General features: G+C 47.3%; 1 protein-coding gene across 1 annotated transcript; it reads right to left on the bottom strand.

Annotated features, from left to right (window-relative positions):
- Positions 1-15,562: 15,562 nt before the first annotated feature.
- Positions 15,563-16,525, bottom strand: LOC142004485 (olfactory receptor 11A1-like). The gene has a single exon (XM_074982128.1). It carries the CDS (start codon positions 16,523-16,525, stop codon positions 15,563-15,565), a length of 963 nt encoding a protein of 320 aa, XP_074838229.1.
- Positions 16,526-23,549: the final 7,024 nt, after the last annotated feature.

The following is a 23,549-nucleotide window of genomic DNA, read 5'->3' as shown; positions in this document are numbered from 1 at the left end:
TAACGAGATGCCTCTGTAGTTGTTGCAGTCACCCTTGTTGCCTTTGTTTTTATAGCAGTGGTGATGAAGGCATCCTTCATGCCATGTGAGACATCTGCTGCTCTCCAACATTTTAGGAGTAAATTATAGAGGAAGGCGAAGAACACCGCCTTGTTTGCCTTCAGGACTTCAGTTGAAATTCTGTCATTTCCTGGTACTTTTCCATTACAGAGAGCATCAAGAGCTTGAGAAAGTTTCTCCTCCACAGGCTCTGCATCTGGCTGAGACATTTCTGGAAGAGTTGGGATGAGGTTGTCAAGTCCAGGTCCTATTGTACGCTCGTGGGAATAAAGACTTGAGTAACTTTCCACCCATCTGGACATCTGCATCTTTTTATCTGTAACCAGCTGTCCATTTAAATGTTTCAGTGGGGAGGCTTTGGTAATGTTTGGTCCGAGTGCTTTCTTCAATCCATCATACATGGTTTTCAGGTCACCCAAATTAGATGCCTTTTGGCTATTAGAACATAGGTCGGCCCAATGCTTGTTTGCACACCTCCTGGATTCTCTCTGCAAAATGCATCTTGTGTGTTGAAGTTGATCTTTTGTGCTTTGAGATGGGTTGCTTAAGTTATTCAGATATGTCTTGTGTTTTTCTTCAAGAAGAGGCCTAAGAATGTCAGCATTCTCATCAATCCAGTCTTTCGTTAGAGAATTTACATGTTCCAAAGGCAGGTTTGACACATTCATATATTGCATCTGTCAGTGTGGACCATGTTTCATCAGTGGTTTGTTGGTCGGGTTTGTATTCGATTTTGTGAATGAGATCATCTGAGAAGACAGAGCATTTCAGCACATCTCTGATATAGATGGTATTGATTTTTGGCTTTTTGCATTTCTATGTCATATAGAGTTTCTTTGGGAAGATTTTCACTCTGCTGATGATCAAGGAGTGATCAGTGTCACAATCTGTGCTGTGATATGTGTGTGCAATTTTGACGACATTGAGAAGTTTCCTAAGTACCAGTACAAGGTCAAGTTGATGCCAGTGACTGGATCTGAGGTGACACCATGAAACCTTGTGACACCCTTTCAAGTTAAAGAATATATTAGTGATACACAGCTGATTCTGAGAGCTGAATTTGAGAAGACTTTGACCATTTTCATTCCTTTTCCCAATACCACGATGACAGAGGACTGATGGTCACGTCCAACTCTTGCATTGACGTCACCAAGGATGTACAGTTGTTTCCCAGTTGGAAAGGAGTCAATAACTTTCTGATGATTATAGTAAAAGTGGTCCTTATTTTTGGTGCACAATGCCAATGTGGGTGCATACGCACCGACAACGTTGACGTATCCTGACTTGGGGCAGAGCTTCAGGGATATAATGCATTCCAAGTCAGCTGTGGGCATATTGATATATTTCAGCAGATTGTTCCAAACAGCAAATACACCTTGGTAGAAGTGGTGTTCCTCTCAACTCAAGCCCTTCTAGAAGAAAGTGTAGTTGGGTTCTTTCACTGAACCAGCATCTGCCATCCTGGTTTCCTGCAGATCAGTGATGTGTCAAAGTTCCATCTGTGTAACTGTTGATCTCTGACGGCTGTTTTGCGTATTGAGTCAGAGTTCGTAAGGTCATGGGCAAATTCAAGTCCCGGACACATGGTCCACACATTCCAGCTACCAAGCCAGAGGTAAGTTGATTTATTATTTCAGTTTCTGGTGGGTACATCATTTACATCTACTTTTCGATTTTTGGTCAATCCCCATGCACCCAAAGAGGAAGGCAGATGTGACGGGTCAGCACCTTATTGACCAGGGGCTTCCTGGCTCGAGGCGGGTGGTAGCTGACCAGTGGAGTGCAATGACTCCTTCCACCGACAGAAAAGTCATCCGTGGCTTCCTCCTCTTCACCAGCGGAGGAGGGCTTATAACACATAACTGCGACTTCCCGTGTTGTTTCCATGCTATCAGCAAGGGTGGAGCGTCCTCTCCATTTGACACCCTCTTACATGCTGCATTGCCTGGACTAGTATTTGGAAAAAGTGTGCTGCACAAGCAGCACTATCCACTTCTTGGTCACCCCAGTTGAATCCAAAGGAAAGGCAGAAGTCAGTATGTTTGGAACTGAGGTGACGGCAAGGAGAAGCTAAAAAGCAGGTTTGATTAATCCTCCCTTCTAACTGCCTTAGGGTCTCCACTCTGGATTTTCTGCCTGGGTTTTCTCCCATAGCCTTTGGATCTTCTGAACCTACCCACAAGGCAGTGGGGAATTTTCTGACAGAGTTGTCTTCCCTCGGGTGACATCAGGAGTTACACTCCCTTAAATGCCTGTGAGGAAATCATGGTTCATAAGCCTTTTGGATTAACCAAAATAATCCAGGCACCTAAGTATCCCAGACCTTGTCTCATGCAGAAAGAAGGGGAGAAGCCACTCAGTCCTCCTACCCACCGTCATATTAGGGGGTCCATGCTCCCTGCCCAGCACCAGCGGGCTGCTGCTACCCCTCCTCGGGACTCATGGAGGACCATGTGAGCAAGAAGAAATAACACGTGCAAATGTCAGGGAGGATCAGGCCGGCTTGATCCTCCCCACCACCGCCTGCTCCTCTGTCATTGAACTCCCACCGTCCCCCCTCTGCACCCCCAGCCCAGCCCACTCCTAACACCCCCCTGCCCACAGCCTGACCCTGCGCCTCATGACTCTTCCTGCTCCCAACACCCACGTGGCCTGGTCCTCCAATCCTACCCCAGGTAAATTAAGGACTATAAAGAAAATAAAAATGGAAAATCATCAAGAGAAAAATTGAGACACATTTTTTTAAGATGAGATCATGGGTCTGTAAAAAAAAAAAAAAAGAAAACCTAGACAGAAAGTTAAAAATTGTATAGATGGCATGAGAAAAAAGAAGTGGGTCTGTCCCATGAAAACTCATCACCAAATAAATCTTTCCATTACTCTTTCAAGTGCTACATTTCTGTTCTTTTATTTTGCTGGAATACAGACTAACACGGCTAACTCTCTGTTACCATTCCTCATACTGCTGAATCGCTCCACTGGAAAAATGAAGCTGTCAATAAAAAAAACAAAACTCATGTTATTAAGAAGTTGAGGTTCAAGCATAGGTGAACCAAAGGTGCGAAACATATTGAGTTAGAGATATGTCCCATCTAACTCCCTTATAGTCTCCTGAATGTTAAACAAATAAAGACTTTTAGGCTGTGGTTTTGACCTATATTTATCATATCAGTGTCCTACCAACAATTCTAAAGGACAATAAAAAATAGGTTGGAAAAGAGAGATATTTGGAGCTCAACCAAGCGTGCATTTACCTAACATCTGGGAGGTGTAATTCCCAGCCAGGGTAGACCTACATGCCTTGATCGAGCAGCTGCTTGGGATACAGATAGACAAACCTTGGGCTAGCCTCGTACGTGCGTACCTGAGCTCAGATGGGATTCTGCTTGGGACGCTTGTCCATGCTGCCAAAGCTACACTGCTGTTTGAATACAATCGCTCATAAGAACATAAGAACGGCCATACTGGGTCAGAACAAAGGTCCTTCTAGCCCAGTATCCTGTCTGCCGACAGTAGCCAATGCCAGGTGTCCCAGAGGAGGTGAACCGAAGACAATGATCAAGAAATTTGTCTCCTGCCATCCACCTCCCGCCTTCGACAAAAGGCTAGGCACCATACCTTACCCCTTGCTAATAGCCATCTATGGACCTAACCTCCAAACATTTATCGAGCTCTTTTTTAAACTCTGTTAGAGTCCTGCCCTTCACAGTATCCTCTGGTAAGGCGTTCCACAGGTTGACTGTGCACTGTGTGAAGAAAAACTCAATCCAAGCCATTGTGTGGTGATCTACTGGAGCAGATAATTACACTGCCCAGATGCAGGATAGATGTACCCTATAATGCACATACTGAAACACTAAAGAGGCTGTGGTTTGTATGAAGGTCCTATCCAGCTGTACTTTATTGCATCTTGATCAAAAATAATATAGAGAATTTCACCAATGCAGCTGAGAAACAGACAAAGAAAATCAAAAACTAAACTCACCTCCCACGTTCTTTTTCCCCCTGATGTCAATTACTCCAGAGCAAATTGCATCAGCTTCACAGAGTCACTGAATCCTAGGGATGGAAGGGACCTCAGGAGGTCATCTAGTCCAGCCCCCTGCTTCAAGCAGGATCAACCCCCTCTAAGTCATCCCAGCCAGGACCTCGTCCAGCCGGGACTTAAAAACCTTGAGAGATGGAGAATCCACCACTTCTCTAGGCAACACATTCCAGTGCTTCCCCACCCTCCTGGGGAAGTAGTTTTTCCTAATATTTAACCTACACCTTTCCCTCTTCAACTTCTGACCATTACTCCTTGTTCTGCCATCTGACACCACTGAGAACAGTTTCTCACCTTCCTCTTTAGAGCTCCCCTTCAGGAAGCTGAAGGCTGCTATTAAATCACCCCTAAGTCTTCTCTTCTGTAAACTAACAGATGTAGATTTAAAGAAGTGCAACCAAGGTTAGAACCCACAGTCATATGAAGAACTATAAGGAAAATACAAATGGAAAATCATCAAGAGAAAAATTGAGCCATGTTTTTCAGATGAGAGGATGGGTCCGGAAAAAAAAAAAAAGAAAGAAACGTGGAGTAAAAAGGAAAGAGATGTATAGACAGCATGATAAAAAGACAAAGGATGAGTAAGAGAGAGAGACAGCAAGAGAGTGAGAGAAAGAGAGATACTCCAATAGTTTTGAGTAATAAAATACAGGTGTCTTTAAAGAGAAGGAGCAGCCTTTTGCTTTCACAGCAATGGTATCAGAGCCAATAAGCATGCAATCTCTTCTTTGATTTTCCCTTGCACACATCTAAATATGTCCTAACTTATCATGCACCCATCTAAACTGTCTCTACACTGGAAGTGACAATGGTAGACTGAATCAACAGTGTGCCCTTATAGTCATGAATGGTTAATGGCATATTGGGGTGTATTAGGAGAAACATTTCAGGCAGAAGAAGTTACTATCCCCCTTTTTTGGCACTGGTGAGGCCACATCTGGAGTATTGTGTACAAGTTTGGACCCTCAGTGAAGAAAGGATGTGGCTGTGCTAAAGCCAGTTCAGCAGAGGGGAATGAAAATGATAAGGGGCTGGCGCACGTGACCTATGAGGAGAGGCTGGGAGATTTGGGTTTATTTAGTTTGCAGAAGAGAGAACTGAGGGCTGATTTAATAGCAGCTTTCACCTTCCTGAAGGGGTGTCCTAAAGAGGATGGAGAGAAACTGTTCTCAGCGGTGACAGATGGCAGAACAAGGAGCAATGGACTGAAGTTACAGAAGGAGAGGTGTAAGATGGATATTTGGAAAACCTACTTCACCGGGATGGTGAAGCACTGGAAATGTGTTGCTTAGAGAGGTCCATTGGAGGTCCAGTGTAAGACAACAAAAATGATTCAGGGGCTGGAGCACAAGACCTATGAGGAGAGGCTGAGGGATTTGGGCTTATTTAGTTTACAGAAGAGAAGATAGAGGGGTGATTTGATAGGAGTCTTCAACTTCCTGAAGGAGGAGTCTAAGGGGATTTAGGAAGTCTGTCCTCCATAGTGACAGATGGCAGAACAGGAAGCAGTGGTCTCAGGTTACGGAGGGGGTGCTCTAAGTTGGATATTCGGAAAAAAAAAAACAACCTATTTTACCAGGAGTGTGATGAAGGACTGGAATGGGTTAGGTAGAGAGGTGGTGGAATCTCCATCCCTAGAGGCTTTTAAGTTCCAGCTTGACATAGTCCTGGGTGGGATGATTTAGTTGGGATAGATCCTGCTTGAAGCTGGGGTCTGGACTCAATGACCTTTTGAGGTGTCTTCCAGCTCTGTTATTTCACGACTCTACGATTCATCAAATCTGTGACAGCGGCCGAGAGAAATACATGACAGAACTAAGGACATCCAGAATAACACACCCACGGTGAAGAGGAACTATTTTTTTCTAAAATTATTGCAAGCAATAAAACTCATATCGTGAGAAAGAAGGCATGCATAGCACTAACCCGTCAAGTGGATAAACTCATAGAGGGTCAGACCATCTATAGCTATATAACCTCTGTTTAGCATAATATAGGAATGGGCCACCTGTTTTGCTCATTTGATCAAAAGTGTTGGCCCCTGTCAGACCACCGGATACTCGCCTAAATGGACATCTACTGTCACCCAGGATGGCCGTTCTTAGTTTCCGTATATGAGAGCCGCTAGCTCTTAGGCGTATTTTGCTCTAACCCACATACTTGGACTTAAAGAACCTCATTCTCCCTCTCACATGGTGGGGCAGATATTTTGCTTTTCTAAATCAGATTATTTCATTTTAACTGTGTGGCTTTCGCTTTCACACTGATGATCAATTGTTACCGGCTCCCAAACTTGAAACGTTCAGTCCTATATTCTGAGATACTTTTATAGATGCTGCACTATATTTTTCAGTGTCTTCTACTATAGATAGTCTTCAGTTACCTGAGCAACCAGAATTTATGATTCCTACCTGGATGCCTGGGTCCACCAGTTCTTTTATCTGCGTTTGGCTGTTATTCCCCAGCACAGAAATTTATAGTTTTACCAACTGGTAATTTCTCCATCAGACAAGATGATGTAATCCCCATGAATATTTCTCTTGCTGGGAATTTGTAATTATCACACAGAGGAAAATCAATATTTATTTTTGAAAGGAAAAACAACAGTATGAGGACAGTCTTATTTCTAACTTCAAAGGGGAAGTCATAGAAAATAATTGATTCCAAAGGGAACAAATAACGGAGACAGGAGACTTGTTAACTCAAATACAAAGCAATGGTAATAACAAGTTAAATGTCTCATTGCAAAGAAATTTATTGTGGACAGAACTTTGGGTATTATTGAAATTCTCTCTTCATCTGAGGTGCTATAGGAGTAGTTCTGTTAGAATAATAGAAGACCTAATGTCAATTCTAGTTCATAGAAAGAAGAGAATCAAATGTGCCCAAGTTTAAAAATTCTAGGATAAAGCTCCCAGGTCAATGTCATTTCTGAACCCAGAACTTCAAAGGCAGGCCCTAAACGGCCACATGAACAAAGTTCCCATACCCTTGTTGATGATGTCTTCAAATTCTAAAACAATGTAAGAGAGATAGACACCCATGCTCGCTATGCTACTTTAAAAATCCCCACTTTGAAACCTGACAACCATCTGCCTGGGGTTTCTCTTACTGTGAGAGTGGGCATTGAAGACAGGGATCCCTGCCTGTACCAAAGATGGAGAAAATAACCGCTGCCTTTGCTCCATTTGGGATCTGACACAAAACCCCTTGTAGTGAGTGACTCAAGCTGTGTCTACACGTGCACGCGACTTCAAAGTAGCGGCACTAACTTCGAAATAGCGCCCGTCACGGCTACACGCGTCAGGCGCTATTTCGAAGTTAACTTCGACGTTAGGCGGCGAGACGTCGAAGTCGCTAACCTCATCAGGGGATCGGAATAGCGCCCTACTTCGACGTTCAACGTCGAAGTAGGGACCGTGTAGACGATCCGCGTCCCGCAACGTCGAAATTGCCGGGTCCTCCATGGCGGCCATCAGCTGGGGGGTTGAGAGATGCTCTCTCTCCAGCCCCTGCGGGGCTCTATGGTCACCGTGTGCAGCAGCCCTTAGCCCAGGGCTTCTGGCTGCTGCTGCTGCAGCGGGGGATTCATGCTGCATGCACAGGGTCTGCAACTCGTTGTCGGCTCTGTGTATCTTGTGCTGTTTAGTGTAAGTGTGTCTGGGAGGGGCCCTTTAAGGGAGCGGCTGGCTGTTGAGTCCGCCCTGTGACCCTGTCTGCAGCTGTGCCTGGCACCCTTATTTCGATGTGTGCTACTGTGGCGTGTAGACGTTCCCTCGCTGCACCTATTTCGATGTGGTGCTGCGCAACGTCGATGTTGAACATCGACGTTGCCAGCCCTGGAGGACGTGTAGACGTTATTCATCGAAATAGCCTATTTTGATGTCGCCACATCGAAATAGGCTACTTCGATGTAGGCTTCACGTGTAGACATAGCCTCAGAGAGTTTTCCATATATCCCATTGCCTTTGGAGCTGGCCCATGACTGTCAGATTCAAGATGCTGGAGCATCTGATCTTTAGTGAAGTGAAGAATGGTTTGCCCCTCATTGTGTATCTCATAACAGGAAGGCATGAGCAGGCCAGTGGAGTAGGTGGTGAGAGGACCATTGAATTCCTAACCAGTTAAAAAGTGAGAAGAGGAATAACAATATTTCTGGAAAAAGACAAGGCCTAAAATTTTGGAAGAAATGCCAAAATATCAGGGAGACTCAGTAAGCCATATTCTTTAATGTATTTGTTTGCCATACTAGGGTGAGAACTATTTTGAGAAACATAACACACCTGTCTGAGGCAAGGGACACCCTGTGACACATCTAGACTGACTTTCTCAATGTTGTTTAATGCTTACGTGCACTCTTTTCTCATTCATTGCATTTCCTGGCGTTCTTTTTATTACAGTGAAGGAGGGAAATGGAGTAAGGCAAGCTTTGAAAATATTGGTCCCATATCTTCTGCTTCCATTTTTGTATGCCTACATTAATATCTATCTGGATAGATATATAGATAGATAGATAGATAGATAGAAGACAATCAGCCAGACCAGCTCTGGCAAAGCCCCTGGGATGGACAGTATCGTTGCTAAAATTTTCAAAGCGGCAGGACCAGAGTCCCTTGAAGCCTTTCACAACACCTTCAGTAGCATCTGGGAAGAAGAAGACATGCTCAAAGACGTTAAGGATGCCACAATCATCTCGCTCTTCGAGAACAAGGGCAACAAAGCTGACTGATGAAATTACTGGGTCATCTCTCTTCTGTGTACTGCTGGGAAGATCTTGGCTCGAGTCATCCTCAACCGTCTCATCACCAGCATATCAGAGGAGAACCTACCAGAGGCACAGTGTGGTTTTCACTGAGGCCCCAGCACCATTGACATGATCTTTGCTGTTTGTCAGGTCCAGGAAAAGTGCATAGAGCAGAACCTGGATCTGTAGTCTGTCTTTATAGACCTGACCAAGGCATTTGACTCTGTCAAAAGAGAAGCCCTGTGGATTATCCTGTCAAAACTTGGCTGCCCAAGAAGATTCGTTAACCTCATACGCCTGTTCCACGATTACATAACTGGCTTTGTTCTTTCAAATGGCGAGTCCTCAAATCCATCTGAGACATCCAATGGTGTGAAGCAAGGGTGCCTGCTGGCCCCAGTGTTATCCAACCTCTTTTTCACGTGCGTCCTCAGCCACGCAGTTAGGGACTTGGATCGGGGAGTCTACATAAAATACAGACTTGATGGGTCACTTTTCGACCTTTGTCGTCTGAATGCTAAAACCAAGATGCTTGAGAGGCTCATCCTTGAAGCCCTTTTCGCTGACTATTGTGCACTTATGACACACAAGGAATCTGATCTCCAGCTCATCAACAATTTTGCTGATGGCACTCGCCTCTTTGGTTTGACCATCAGCCTAGGAAAGACCGAGGTGCTGTTCCAACCTGCTCCAGGATCTGCTCTTCTCCCAGCTTCAATCTTTATTGAAGGAACAGAGTTAAAAGCAGTAGAGGAGTTCAAGTACGTTGGCAGTGTAATAGCCAATGATGGCTCCCTTGACAAAGAAATCAATGCCAGAATCTGCCAGGCCAGCCAGGCCCTAGGACATCTGAGAGCGCGAGTGTTGAATCAACACAATATCCGACAATCCACTAAACTGAACGTGTACAAGCCTGTAGTCCTGACCAGTCTCTTGTATGGCTGTGAAACCTGGACCTTGCACAGAAAACATCTAAAACTGCTGGAGCACTTCCACACACGCTGCCTGAGGTCAGTACTGCATATTCAATGGCAGGACAGAGTTACGAACCCGGAAGTCCTGGACAGAGCAGGAACCATGAGCATTGAAGCCATGATTCTGAAAGCCCAGCTTCGCTGGACAGGGCACATCATATGAATGGAGGAGTCAAGAATCCCTAAGCAACTCCTCTGCGGTGAACTCTCCCAGGGCAAAAGGCATCAAGGAAGGCCTCGGAAGAGGTATAAAGACTGCATGAAGGCCAACATTGCTCATGCTGGTTTAAAACTAGATCAGCTAGAGCAGCATGCAAAAGACTGAACAGGCTGGCGTGCTCTCGTACGACGCACGTATGACAACTTTGAAGAGCAGCGACACTTACGCCTCATTGTTGCTTCTGAGAGGAAGAAAGCAACTGCAGCAGCCACACCAACAGAGCCAGGACAATTCCCTTGCCCCCACTGTGAACGCCTGTGCCGTTCAAAGCTTGGACTCCTCAGCCACATGCGAGTCCACAACCAATGAGCCTGTGCAAGCTCAAGATGTCAGACATGACGGACCGCCTATAAAATGGGGATAGATAGATAGATAGATAGATAGATAGGTACGGTGTACGGGGATAGATAGATAGATAGATTGATAGATATTTAATGATGCCTTCAGCCTGTGAAAATGTGTCAAGAGGCAAGAAATGTTATAGGGCAGGACACTGACCTTCAAACCTTTCACAGGATTTCATTTCTTTGTTTAGTTAGTGTGATGGGGTTCTGGGGTCCCCCAAGCTCTGCACCCTGTCCGCAGGCAGGAGAGTCTCTCACTCAGCAGGAAAACAGCAGGTTTATTAGCCAACAGGACACAGCATCGTACAGAGGAGTCAGTGCAGCCGGCAGAGACAGCCAGTCCAATCCATGTTGGGGAGAGGAGGCCCCGAGGGGCCCCCAGAGCTGGGGCCTGGCCCCCTCCTTTGTCTCTCTCTCTCTCCCAGCCCAGACTCACTGCTTCCAACTCCCAGTTCCAATTCAAACCCCTGAGGCTCCACCTCCTCCTTTGTCTGCAGTACAAAGGTGTTACCTGGTCATGAGGGTTACCCTCAGCAGGAGCCCCACACCCTCTGTGAGCCACACACACACACACAGGTATCCCCCACTCCATCACATCTCTCCCCCCTTCCAGACCGAACTGAGCGGGGTCACTCAGCCAGTGACCTGGGGAAGTTTGGGGCCCTCCCCTCGTGATTGGGCATCGGCTGCACCCTCAGTGCTCCCCTTGATGTGCACCACCTCCATGTCATAATCCTGCTGGGGGAGGCTCCAACTCAGGAGCTTGGTATTGGCCCTTTTCATGTGATGCAGCCGGGCAAGTCCCTTTAGTTCCCTCAGGTTGGTCGGTCTCCCTGCTTCTGTCTCTGGTCCGTCAGCCACGTTCTCAAGTCGGGCAGGCAGAGCCCATACAGATGCTGCAGCACCAACAGATCAAATAGTTCTTTTCTGGGCTGGGCCCTGCCCTGTCTGACCACCAGTCCATACAGCTGCTCCAGACAATGTTTGGAATTCAGTTACAGTCCAGTAAAGGAAGGTACAAATGCTTCCACCCTTGGCATTTAGCCAGACCACCAAAATGGTTGTGTGCCTCAGTTTCCCCTTCCATGCCACACAATAGGTTTGGAATGTTCCTCCTCATGTGAGAGGTTGCAAGACTAGTTACAGGGAACAATGGTGACATTTCAGAGTTACAGACTCCTTCAACATACAACTCATGCTTCTACATCAATGTCATCATGTCACATGGCTCTTTCCAAACCTTCAGTACATGGTACAATTCTACAGCTTTTGGTAGCAGCACCCCTTGGTTACAGCAGTCAGCGTGAGTTACAGGACAAACCCATTGCAACTGCACATTTACGTTGCTCTTTGGTAGACCACAACCTTTGTGCAACATCCTTGAGAATCTGGTATTTTGGGGATAAATGGCTGAGGTCTTTCTTAGCACCATCAAGTTCTAATCTTCTCTCTTGCCCCCTGGGGTGGAAATTTGATCTCTCTGGCTGTGCCCTCCCTTCTAACAAGAGCTGGGCCATTGATGATCTCAGGGAGACGGCCCCCTCCCAGCCAGCCTGGAAATTTGCAAACCAAACTGCTTTCTGAGAGTTGTTTTGTGAGTCCCAGACGCAGAATCCACATGGAGGAATCCCTGTTTATCCCTTACTGGCTCACCAGGACCACAGCTCCTTTGTCCTTCCACCTCCAACTACTGCCTCCCCATGGAATCAGAAGTGGAGTCCAGTATAAGAATATAAGTGTTTCCACCATCTGGAGACGGGGATTTGCTGGCCCTCTCCTGCATCCTACAGACACTGACTGTGCAGCTGTTTTACTTGGTTCTCACAGGGCTGCTCACACTCCCTGATAGTTTTCACTTTACTTGCATCAACTTCCAATTCCTGAGAAACTTTTACACTGCCTGCTTTGGACCCTTGCAGAGCACAGCCAGTGGTTTCACACTCAGGCAGGTCCTGGCCATCAGGAGCTGAAACAAACTTCTCCCCAGGCAAAGGGTTGCTCTGGTGCTTACAGACAAGCACCTTTCCTGTTCACTCTCCTCCACCTCACTCCCATTTTCTGCAGTCCCCACAGACGGGTCAGGAAAAGTTTCAGGGAAATTCTCTTCCTCAAGAGCTCCCCCAAACAACAACTCACCCCTGTCTGGCTCCACAGGGGCACTGCTCCCTTGAGCCACAACCAGCTCCTGGGTTTCACCTACACCCAGGATCACTTCTGGCCCATTAGGCAGATTCCCACGTAATCCCCCTCCAGGCAGACAGCCAGTACCACCGGACAGAAGGTTAGGATCCCTTTCCTCCCTTCTGCTACCAGCTCCTTTATCTTCATCAGTTAGCGTAACTCCATTGCCCGTCTGTTCTTGTGTCCTGGCGAGAGGATGACTCTGGTAGGACAGAGTCCTCTCACCCCCTCCCAGTAACACCTCAGCATCAGGCAAAGAACAAGCACCAGAATCGTCTGGTCTCTGGGATTTCCTGATGATCTTAACTGGATTAGACCAAGTTAAAGCATCATCCCCCCTGAGAGACATAGAGGTAGGCCCACTTCCCATCTGGGCTTGAGCTGCCCTCAGATCCAGCTCTGGGATCTTGGCTCCATCTCGAGCCCCCACAGGCTCAGGCAAAGGATTCACTTCCCCAGAAGCAGAAGCACTTTTCTTGTACCAAGGACCAGTGTCCTTAGCAGGGACACCACTGCCCATCCCAGAGCCATTCCCTCTGCTCCAGCCCCCATGGCTGGATTCAGAGACACACCTGGAATGCTCTTTTCTGGTGGATCCTTCTCCAGCCACCCCAGGCTGGGGAATCTTCCTCAGACAATGGGCTAGTTTCCTCATTGGCACCTTTTCCAAACGCAGGCTCTGCTCTCTCCCCAGGCTGCTGCTGCTGTTCAACACAGACAGACAATGGGAGACACTCTCTCCTTTGTCCCAGCCCCCCGGCTGGTCTCCACACACACACAGAAGGTGAAGCAGCTTCTCTCACAGACAACTTGCCATTCCCAGTGGACAAGCTGCTTTCCTGCACAGACACACAGGCACCTTCCTGGGCCCAGGCCTGGAAAACTCTTCGCAGGTCTGTCTTGGCCACTAGTAGATGATGGGTTGGAATCGCTCCTTCCCTCCTTGAGCTGCGGCAGGCCACTCGGTTCAGAGCTCCAGGCAGTCCAGGGTTCCCTGCCCCGATCCGGGCTCACCTCTGCAGGATTCTCCCCAGCTCTCAGCTCCGCCACTGCACATCCACGCTGCCTTGTCCAGCTTCTTTAATCTCGATTTGGTTTCCAGGTGCTGCCACTTCACAGCGGAGTTGCTCAGCGTTGTTGCAGGCTCTCAGGTTGATGCCCTCTGCACCCCACGATTCCTGGAAGAATCCCTTCAGTGTGCCAGGCTTCTTGCGGGTCACAAGCTGCCCGGGGTTAGGCCATAGGCCCCTCTGCCCTCTGGGACCGACTCCAACAGACTCCCAGCGGAACCCCTTCTTCAGTGTGACACCCGCTCTCAGGGACCATGAGCACCCTGTCTTGGGAAGGACTCATTCAGCGTCAGCCTCCTCAGGGGTCACTTGTTCCTGGGGGTTGGGCTCTCGGCCCCTCCACCTTCTGGGACCGACTCCAACAGATTCCCAGGAGTAACCCCTCCTCGGGTGTGACACCCCCTCTCGAGGACCACAACCGCAGTTGCTTGGGTTCGGCCGCAGGCCCCTCCGCCTTGGGGAACTGCACCTCACTGCCCTTCAGCACACCTGGGTCTCGCAGGCCCCACTTCTTCCGGGGCCCCGGTCACTTACTGCTGGATGCTCCATCCTCGGGGTGCAGAACATCCCACTTCTGACACCAGTGTGATGGGGTTCTGGGGTCCCCCAAGCTCTGCACCCTGTCCGCAGGCAGGAGAGTCTCTCACTCAGCAGGAAAACAGCAGGTTTATTAGCCGACAGGACACAGCATCATACAGAGGAGTCAGTACAGCAGGCAGAGACAGCCAGTCCAATCCATGTTGGGGAGAGGAGGCCCCGAGGGGCCCCCAGAGCTGGGGCCTTGCCCCCTCCTTTGTCTCTCTCTCTCTCCCAGCCCAGACTCACTGCTTCCAACTCCCAGTTCCAATTCAAACCCCTGAGGCTCCACCTCCTCCTTTGTCTGCAGTACAAAGGTGTTACCTGGTCATGAGGGTTACCCTCAGCAGGAGCCCCACACCCTCTGTGAGCCACACACACACACACAGGTATCCCCCACTCCATCACAGTTAGTTACAGACCGGCAAAGAATAATACACAATCAAAGTTCTGTACAGACTGTGGCAGCCACATTTTTTCACCAACTATCCAGAGGCGTAATTGCCAACAAAATGTCCTAATCAGTGTTTGATATACATTAATCAATTTCATGGGAGTTCAAGAGACCCAGAACACTCCAGAGTTGTTAAACTCCTTTCAGAAATCGGTCACCAGTGTTCCTGGGCAGACTTGGAGTAGAGCGTTGCACTGAAGGATGTGTCTGGAAAAAAGCTCAGTTTGCATAAAGAAGTTCTATTAAATTATTGAGCTTTATATAAAGAGACGTATTAAAAAGGATGAACTCAAAAGAGTCACTGAGTGAAGAAAAAGAAAGAAAGAAAGAAAGAAAGAAAGCTGAAGTACAGTCTATTGCCACGTCTACTCTAGCCCCCTGTTTTCAGAAGGGATATGGTAATGAGAGATTTTGACATATGCTAATAAGGTGCATCCATGAGTATGCAGTGCCTCATTAGCATAATGGCAGCCAGGCATGATGCAACAGTGCCAGTTTCGAAACCCGTGCTGCCTGTGTAGACAGGGACCTTTTAAAAGGACCCCACGAAATGTGAGAGTCCCTTCTTCACAAAACCAAATGGGAAGAAGGGGCTTTTGAAATCAGGGAGTTCTTTTGAAACATCCCCTTCTACCTGGGCAGCATGCATTTCGGAAGTGACACTTTCGAATCGCATCGGCCGCCATTATGCTAATGAGGCACTGCATATCCATGGCAGCAACCTCATTAGCATCTGTTGAAATCCCTAATTACCATGTCCCTTCCAAAAGGAGGGGGCTAGTGTAGACACAGCCTTTAAGAGGTAACCCTGTTCTCAAGGATTCAAATGGGACAGGTCTAAGAAATTACATTTCTCCATATCTATTTTATTATATGCTAAAATGTTGTCTCCATTCACACTCTACGCCTGTTTCGGATAGCAACCAGTTTGAGAAGAGCTTTTCTCAGAGATTCTTTGACCTCTTTGTTTCTCAGGCTGTAGATGACTGGGTTGATCAAGGGAGTCAGGACTGTGTAGCAAAGAGACAATATTTTGTGTAGGTCCTTGGGAGTATTGGCTGTTGGAACTACATAGATGGTAATCCGGGTCCCATAGAAAATTGTTACCGTGATGAGGTGAGAGGAGCAGGTGGAAAAGGCCTTTTGTCTGCTGGTGGTGGAAGGGATTCTCAGGATGGTTGTGATGATACAAACATAGGATGCCAGTGTCAGTAGACAAGGGACAACGGTCATTAGGCCAGAGAAAGTAATTGTTACCAGTTGAAGATTTTGGGTATCACCACAGGACAGCTTTATCACTGGTAAAAAATCACAAAAAAAATGGTCAATTTCTTTGGAATCACAGAACGTTAATTGCCACAACAGAACGCTTACTATGGTACAGAACATAAAGCTGCCTATCCAAGATACTGTCACTAGCTGGCAAGAAACCTTGCCATTCATCAGAGCAGCATAACGGAGGGGATGGCGTATGGCTAAATACCGATCATAAGACATGGCCGTAAGCAGCAGATTTTCTATAACTGCCATGACCCCAAAGACAGATAATTGCAAAAGGCAACCCTTGATAGAAATGGTCCTGTCCCCAGTCAGGAGACTAGCCAGCAACCTGGGCAGGATAGCTGAAGAATAGCAGGTCTCCAAGCAGGAAAAGTTCCCCAGGAAGTAGTACATGGGGGTGCGAAGGCGCCGATCAGTCACAACTAGCACAACAAGGAGGCTGTTCCCAGCCACAGTCACAATGTAGATGACTAGAAACACCAGGAAGAGAAGGGGCTGCAGCTCAGGGACATCCCCGAATCCCAAGATGATGAATTCTGCAATGGGTGTTTGATTTTTTCGTTCTGCTTTCTCCATCTCATGTGTCTAGAAAAGTAAAAGAAAGAAAGAAGATAAATACAAATATTGACAGAATGCATGCAGTGAAGCTCTTCTGTGCATTATACTGGTCAAAACCTGGAGTATATAACCTTGTACGAGTTTATCTCACCACTGGAAAAATGAAGTTGTCAATGAAGAGATGAAGACTCATATAATTAAGTGGTTGATTGTCCAATATGGGTGAACCAAGAGCATGGAAGGCCACTGAATTACAGAAGCAAGGCTACCGCTATGACAAATCTCCCAGATAACTCCTGTAAGCCAGCCAGTACTTTAAATAAATACATTTAGGCTACAATATTCCTATCAGTGTCATTGCAACAAACCTAGATCACATAGCGTGTAATTAGCGAAGGAACCAGAGTTCTAGCACCTCTGCCCTGCAGCTGGGTGGGATAATTCCCATCTTAGGTTGTGCTCAAGCAGCTGTTCTGCCAAGGCTACACTGCTACATGTAGCAGACAAGCTCAGTCAAAGATAATGTCTTTGGTTCTGCCGGGGCAGGGAAATACATTGACCAGATGCATTACAGACATTGCTCAGGAGACACATACCAAAACACTCGTGAGTCTGTGATCTGGGCTCAGGTCTATCCAGCTCTCCTCTGTAACAGCATGTTCAATGGAAAACTGTGCACTAGTTGAGAGATGCCATGCAGAAAAAAACAAAGACATGTAGCAAACCTAAGCCAAGACCACAAGAACTGTCATTTAGATCTCAATTTCACCAGGTTGGGTCACATTTAACCCACTACCTGTGGATTTACAGAAATCAGAATCTAAACTTACAGAAAAAGGTGTCTGCGAAGTGAAAATGAAAACTTGGCGAGGAGAGAAATGAGAGACACGTGTCTTTTTATTCAGAAGGAAGAAGGAAGCTGGAGAAAACTGGAAAAAAAAATGGTGATAGAAAGCGGAGATATCTAGAAGGAAAGAGAAGACAAGAGTGTCAGAGATTGCTTATTCCTCCAAGAATCATGACCCGAGATACAAATATGTTAACATATTATGTTAACATATTATGTTAACCCATAATATGTTAACATAATAGAATGGTTTGGAAGAGACCTCAGGAGGTCACTGAGTCCAACCCTTTGCTGAAAACAGGACCAACCGCAACTAAATTTGTCAAGCTAGGACTTAAATACCTCTAGGGACGGAGATTCCAGCACCTCCAAAGGTAACCCATTCCACAGCTTCACCATCCTTGCAGTGAAATAGTTGCTGCTAATAGTTTTCCTAATAGTTTTTTTTTTTCCAAACTAGACTTCATCCATGGCAACTTGTATCACAGCCAGTTGTCTGAAATCTCTTACTTACTGTTCCCCTACACACTTCTGTGTTTATATCCAATCTTTTGATCACTTCATCCACTGATTTCTGATGTACCCCTATACAGCTGGCATACAATGAGAATAGCAACTAGACGGATGAAATTTAGGTTTCTTACAGAAAGACAGAAATCCAGAAAAACACACAGCTCCAGAGATGAAAGATGATAGTATATGTTTCAAAATTTTACAAGCAATAAAGCTCATATATGGGAAAATATAGTCTTGTGGTGAAACACATACACACACACACACACGGAGCATAAAAACTAGAAACATTCATGGAGCAGGGGTCCACCCATAGGTCTTACCCATGTTCTGAAGGGGTTGTGTCCCCAGCCTCTGTTGGCCAGAAGCTAGAGATTTCTCCCTCATTATTACATGTTCTATTAGTTCCCTCCAAACCAACTGACATTGGGTTCCTCTGGAAGACAGGACACTTGGTTTCATGGACCTTTGGCCAGGTTGCCAGGTAGCCAAGTCTTATGTTCTAAATATAAGAACCATCCATTGCTCTTTCTTAGGAATATTTTTCTATAACCCATCTATCTTCATTTCCTTTCCCCCAGGATGGAGCAATCACATTCTTTCTGACCAAGTACGGGGCTGAGCAGGTGGTTTAATAGTCAATTTACCTTTCACACTGACGATCTATTGCCAAATTCACCATAACACTGCCCCTTCCTTCTGATTTTCCAGTAGAAGATTGTAGTCTTTGCAATACATTTCCCAGTCTCTCCTACCATTGGTCACGTCCAGTATTGTCAGTAAAATGAGTGTTGGTTTCTATCTGGATGTCTGTATCACACAGAGTTTCTGGGCGTATATTAATTGTTATCCTGTTTTAAAAATGTGAATGTCTCTCCCGATTGGTTATTTCTCCAGCATAGATGATGTGATCTCTGGGAGATTTCTGCTGCTGGGAATTTGAAATTACTTTATAGAGGAATAATTATATTTATTTTTAGAAAGGAACAACAGAGGAACAAGGGCAGTCTTGTTACTAACCTCCAAGGGGAAGTCACAGAAAAATAGGTACCAAAGGGAAAACAGAGACAGGAGAAATTCAAAGGAAAATAATGCAGACAGAATGGCCAGTCTCCATGGACATCTCTGTTCTTCAGATGTATTTGATGTGTGGATCTTGATAGAACAGTAGAAATGAGAACAAATAGCAGTTTTCTTGCACAGAAGGAAGAAAATTAAATGGTTCCAAGTTAGAAAAGTGTTCACCAAAGTTCCAAGGTCAGTCTGAGTTCTGCATCCAGAACTCCAAACACAGGCCCAGACTCCCCATAAACTGCCACATGAAAAGAAAAAAATCTCCATTTTGACAGTGGTTGTGATTTCAAAAGGAACCTAAGGGAGCTAGGCACCCAACTGAAAGCCAAAGGCAGTTGAGCACCTAAACTTTCTATTCTTCTTTCACAGATCAAGGCCTAAATTTCCCCCCTCACCAAACTGATACTCTTCCTTTAATTATACTGCAGCCAAGAAATGATCTGAAGAATGATGATCTAAGATGGTCTGAAGAAGTGGGTCTGTCCCACAAAAGCTCATCACCTAATAAGTTATTTTCTCAGTCTTTAAATTGCTACTGGACTGCTATTTTTTCATAGTGTATAGGCTAGCACAGCTGTCTCTCTGTTACTATGCAGCCAATAAAGAGTTACCTGGGAACTATGAATTGTATAGTAAACCACTGTATCCACTTTGGTTCGATAGAAAATACAGTCAAGAGAGCAACTAACTAATGTCAGTCGAGTCTATTCTATAAACAAAGACTTATATAGTACTTCTAAACATATCCAGCATGGATTGTGTAAGTGGGGAAGGGTGTTTTCAGTAATCCATCAGGTTTCTCCGTGTTCCTCATTCTTGTTTGCTTGAAATGTTGTCAGGGGGTTCAGTGTGTGTGTGGGAGGGTGGGAGGGGTTGGAAGTGGAGTTGACAGAGCAGAGTTTTTTTAGTGGGGAGCTCAGGCCAGGGGTGGAGAGAAGTTGAGTGAGGGCAGGGGGTGGAGGGCTCAGAGCAGAGGGTTCCATGCCTGTGGGGAATTGTGTCCAGCCAGAGGATGGTGTTGGAGACGAAGGAAGTTGGAGGTAGGAGGTTGAGAAATCTCAGGGTCCATATCAGGGATAGCCACAGCGATGAAGATGGAGCTGTTCCACAGAGAGTCAGGCTGTGTTGCTCAGAGCTGGCATCTCGTCAGGGGTGGAGGGGGAGGGTCCATGCTCAGGTTCCTGGCCCCAGCATCTCTGGGGAGGATGGCTGGGTCAGACTGACTTCTGTAGCTCCAGCCTGAACTCCTAGAGGGGAGGTGCCTTAGCTTGTTGGTGGGGTGGAGAGGCCAGCCACAGTACTCGAGGGTCAGAGGGCCATGAGGACCAAGGCTTGGATGTGGTGCTGGGCCTGACCCCGGAATGAGCTGGTGGAGGCCTGGCCTAAGGTTTGGGGGAGGCACCTCAACTTGAGGGAGGGGGGTGACTGGGCCCAGCCCCAGTTCTACTGAGGGCGCCATGGGGGCTTTGACTGGCCTGGGTGCTGGGCCCCGCTCCTCGGTGAGCCAAATGCAGAAGTGGAGGTGCCATGGAGGAGGCGAGCATGGTCTGTTCACTGGGTCCAGCCCAACCATGGCTTGAACTTCTGGAGGGGAGGAGGGGCTGCTGACTGGGTTCCAGCCCTGGCCCCAACCCCAGCTGTCAGGGAGAGAGGGGGACAGCAGATGGTGGAAACTGCCCGAGTCCTGGTGCATGGCATGCTGGCCCTGCTGCTCAAGCCTGTGCACCCTCGCCCACCATCACTCCATTCATTCCCCGCCTCTCCCCCTACCACCTCATTCCCAGCACCCTACCACCCCCTACAGAGATGCCAACGTCCCCACACTTTCGGTTGTCTAAACTGCAGGGGACAATGCGCCACACTACCTGAGCCCTGATCCTTCCAGCCCCTGTACCCTAGTTTCTGATGCCTCCCTCCACTGCTCCCTCCTTACGCCCGGTTACCTCCAAAACCCCATTTCACAAGACACCCCTCTTGTAAATAAACCCCCCATTTTTATTTCAACACAAATACCTTTGTATTTAGTCTTTGGGGAGGGGGCTGGAGGGCCTGAGTTGGGGGTCAGATAGGGACAGGTGTCACTGAAGACCTCAGTGGGGCGACCCAGGAGATTGGATCAGTGCTGCCCCACAGTGAAGCTCTCATTCAAGTCCTTCCTGATGCACACAAACACCAATGGGCGTGCTGGAGGGCAGCTGTTTATTGGCCTAGCCCATGCCCTCGGCATCCACACCCCACATGATCATGAAGCCTCCCTAAGCCTCTCACACAAATTGTGCGACACTTAGTATTCCACCACTGTGTGTGCAGTGTTGCACTCCCCAAGGTCCAGGCAGGTGAGCCGGCATCTAAAACATCACTTGAGGGGGCAGAAGGCATGCTTGACTGCCATTCAGGCCCTCGCCATCCTGGCGTTGAATGCCTTCTGGCAGGGGCTAAGGTGGCCATTGTACAACTTCTTGAGCTATGCCATGAGGGGATAGACCACGTCCCCCACCAGGGAGATGGGCATCTCCACAACCCAACCCTGATGGTGGAGTCAGGGAAGAGGATCTGGTCATGCAGCCTGGAACCAACTGGAGTTCCTGAATATGCAGGTGCCATGTACGTTTCCCAACCTCCCGATAAACTGTCCCTGAGAAGTTTCCCTTCAAATTTATGTCCCTGGATGACTGGTATTCTGGGGCATGGGTGGGTGAGTGTGGCCCCTCCACTGTTGGGGAAGCCCAGAACTCTGAACCCCTTTATGACGGTGTCCACATCTGCCAGTCAGATAACTCAGCAAAACAGGATGATATTTATGGCCCTGCCTCTGTGATGGAAGGAAAAAGCAGAACTCACCGTGGAGCCAGGGTGTGTGCCATTTCCCACCACCTCCAATTCTCCCCCATTTACAGACAGAGGACCCTGGCTCTCACAGCCATCCCGGGCTTGGCTTCACAGGGGCAGGATGGAGGGATCCAACCTAGGGGGGTCTTGCACCATTCTCCCCACCTCCCTTTCCCTAGGGGTGCCCACCCCTTCTTCCCCCCATCCCCCTGTCATGGGCCAGTGGCTCGGCACTCCACTCCTCCATAAGCAGGAGCCTGACTGTACACCTCCCCAATAAACTGGTCTCCAGCAGATCAATATCTGGCTGGCATGGCCAGTTTCCAGAGGACGATGGAGACCCACTTCAACAGGGGGATGGCAGTCCTACTGTGCTTGTCCTTTTGCCCCAGGGCAGGGGCCAGTCACTCGCAGAGCTTGGGGAACGTGGCCTTGATTCATGCGGCATTCTGAAGCTATTTGTTGTTTTCCCCAGTGCTGCAGGACAACATGATTCTACCCAAGATGTGGCAGCGGATGGCACTGAGTCTGTGGCTGGTGGCCTCCACCTTCTGGCGCTGCTCCCTCAGATACCTCAGAAGGGTCCACCACACAGTGTTGGGGTGGGGTCGCAGGGATTTGGGTTGGCCTATATGAAGTGCTGCAGGACATGCTGAAGGAGCAGGAGGAACTCCCGACTGCCCACGGACAGCTCCAGTTAGGGCTCCGTGGCAGGGAGTGAAGCAGTGTCCTGTGGCCGGGCAACCGGGGCGTGCGGTGAGCGTGCTGAGCTGTCCCTTGATGAAGTGAGTAGGGAGCCCGAGGAGCAGCTGTCCAGGAGGCTCCCTTTAAGCAGGAGCCTCAGATAACCTCCAGCACCAGCCACAGGAAAAAAACTGATCACCTTTTGCACTCCCTGAATTGCTTCTGGGTGGTCGTCGTTTCAAGACAGCTTCCAAATCCTCTGGATGATCTATTTTGAAATGCGCTATTGGCATTGGAATGTGTTCCTCTGAAATAAGATATTTCTCCCCTACTCTCCCACTTAGCCTCATTCCCTGGGAGAGACAATTAGTGCTCCCATTTATTGATTAGGCCTTATTTGGAGTATTGTGTCCACTTTGGGGCACCACATTTCAAGAAAGATGTGGAGAAATTGGAGAAGGTCCAGAGAAGAGCAACAACAATGATCAAAGGTCTGGAGAACACGAGATATAAGAGAAGACTAAAACAAGTTAATTTGTTTAATTTAGAAAAGAGAAGGGTGAGAGGGGACATGATCATGGTTTACAAGTGCCTGAAAGAGTGTTACAAGGAGGAGAGAGAAAAATTGTTCTCCTTGACCTCTGAGCATAAGACAAAAAGCAATGGGTGTAAATTTCAGCAAGAAAGATTTAGATTGGAAATTAGAAAACTTTAGGATGATTAAACATTGGAATAAATTGTCTGGGGAAGTTGTGGAATCTTCATCACTGGAGATATTTCAGAACAGGTTGGATAGAAATCTGTCAGAGAAGGTCTAGATGGTAATTAATCCCGCCATGAGGGAAGCCGACTCGATTCCATAACTTCTCAAGCTCCCTTCTAGTTCTAGTGTTCTGTGATTCTATTGATTACAGAGGATGCTCTTTATAGTGTGGAAATTTGTACAAACAAGTCTGTATTAAATGTATGAAAAATGAATGCTGAAATAAAGAAAGAAACAAAGAACAATCAACAATGAGGGGCAGCCATGTTCTCAAGGACTCAAATGGGCCATGTTGCAGGAACGGTCTCAGTTCATTTGTATTTTTCTATATG

Source organism: Carettochelys insculpta, chromosome 32 (assembly GCF_033958435.1).
Source record: "Carettochelys insculpta isolate YL-2023 chromosome 32, ASM3395843v1, whole genome shotgun sequence".
NCBI classification, from domain to species: Eukaryota; Metazoa; Chordata; order Testudines; family Carettochelyidae; genus Carettochelys; species Carettochelys insculpta.
This window is presented reverse-complemented; position numbering and strand designations above follow the sequence as displayed.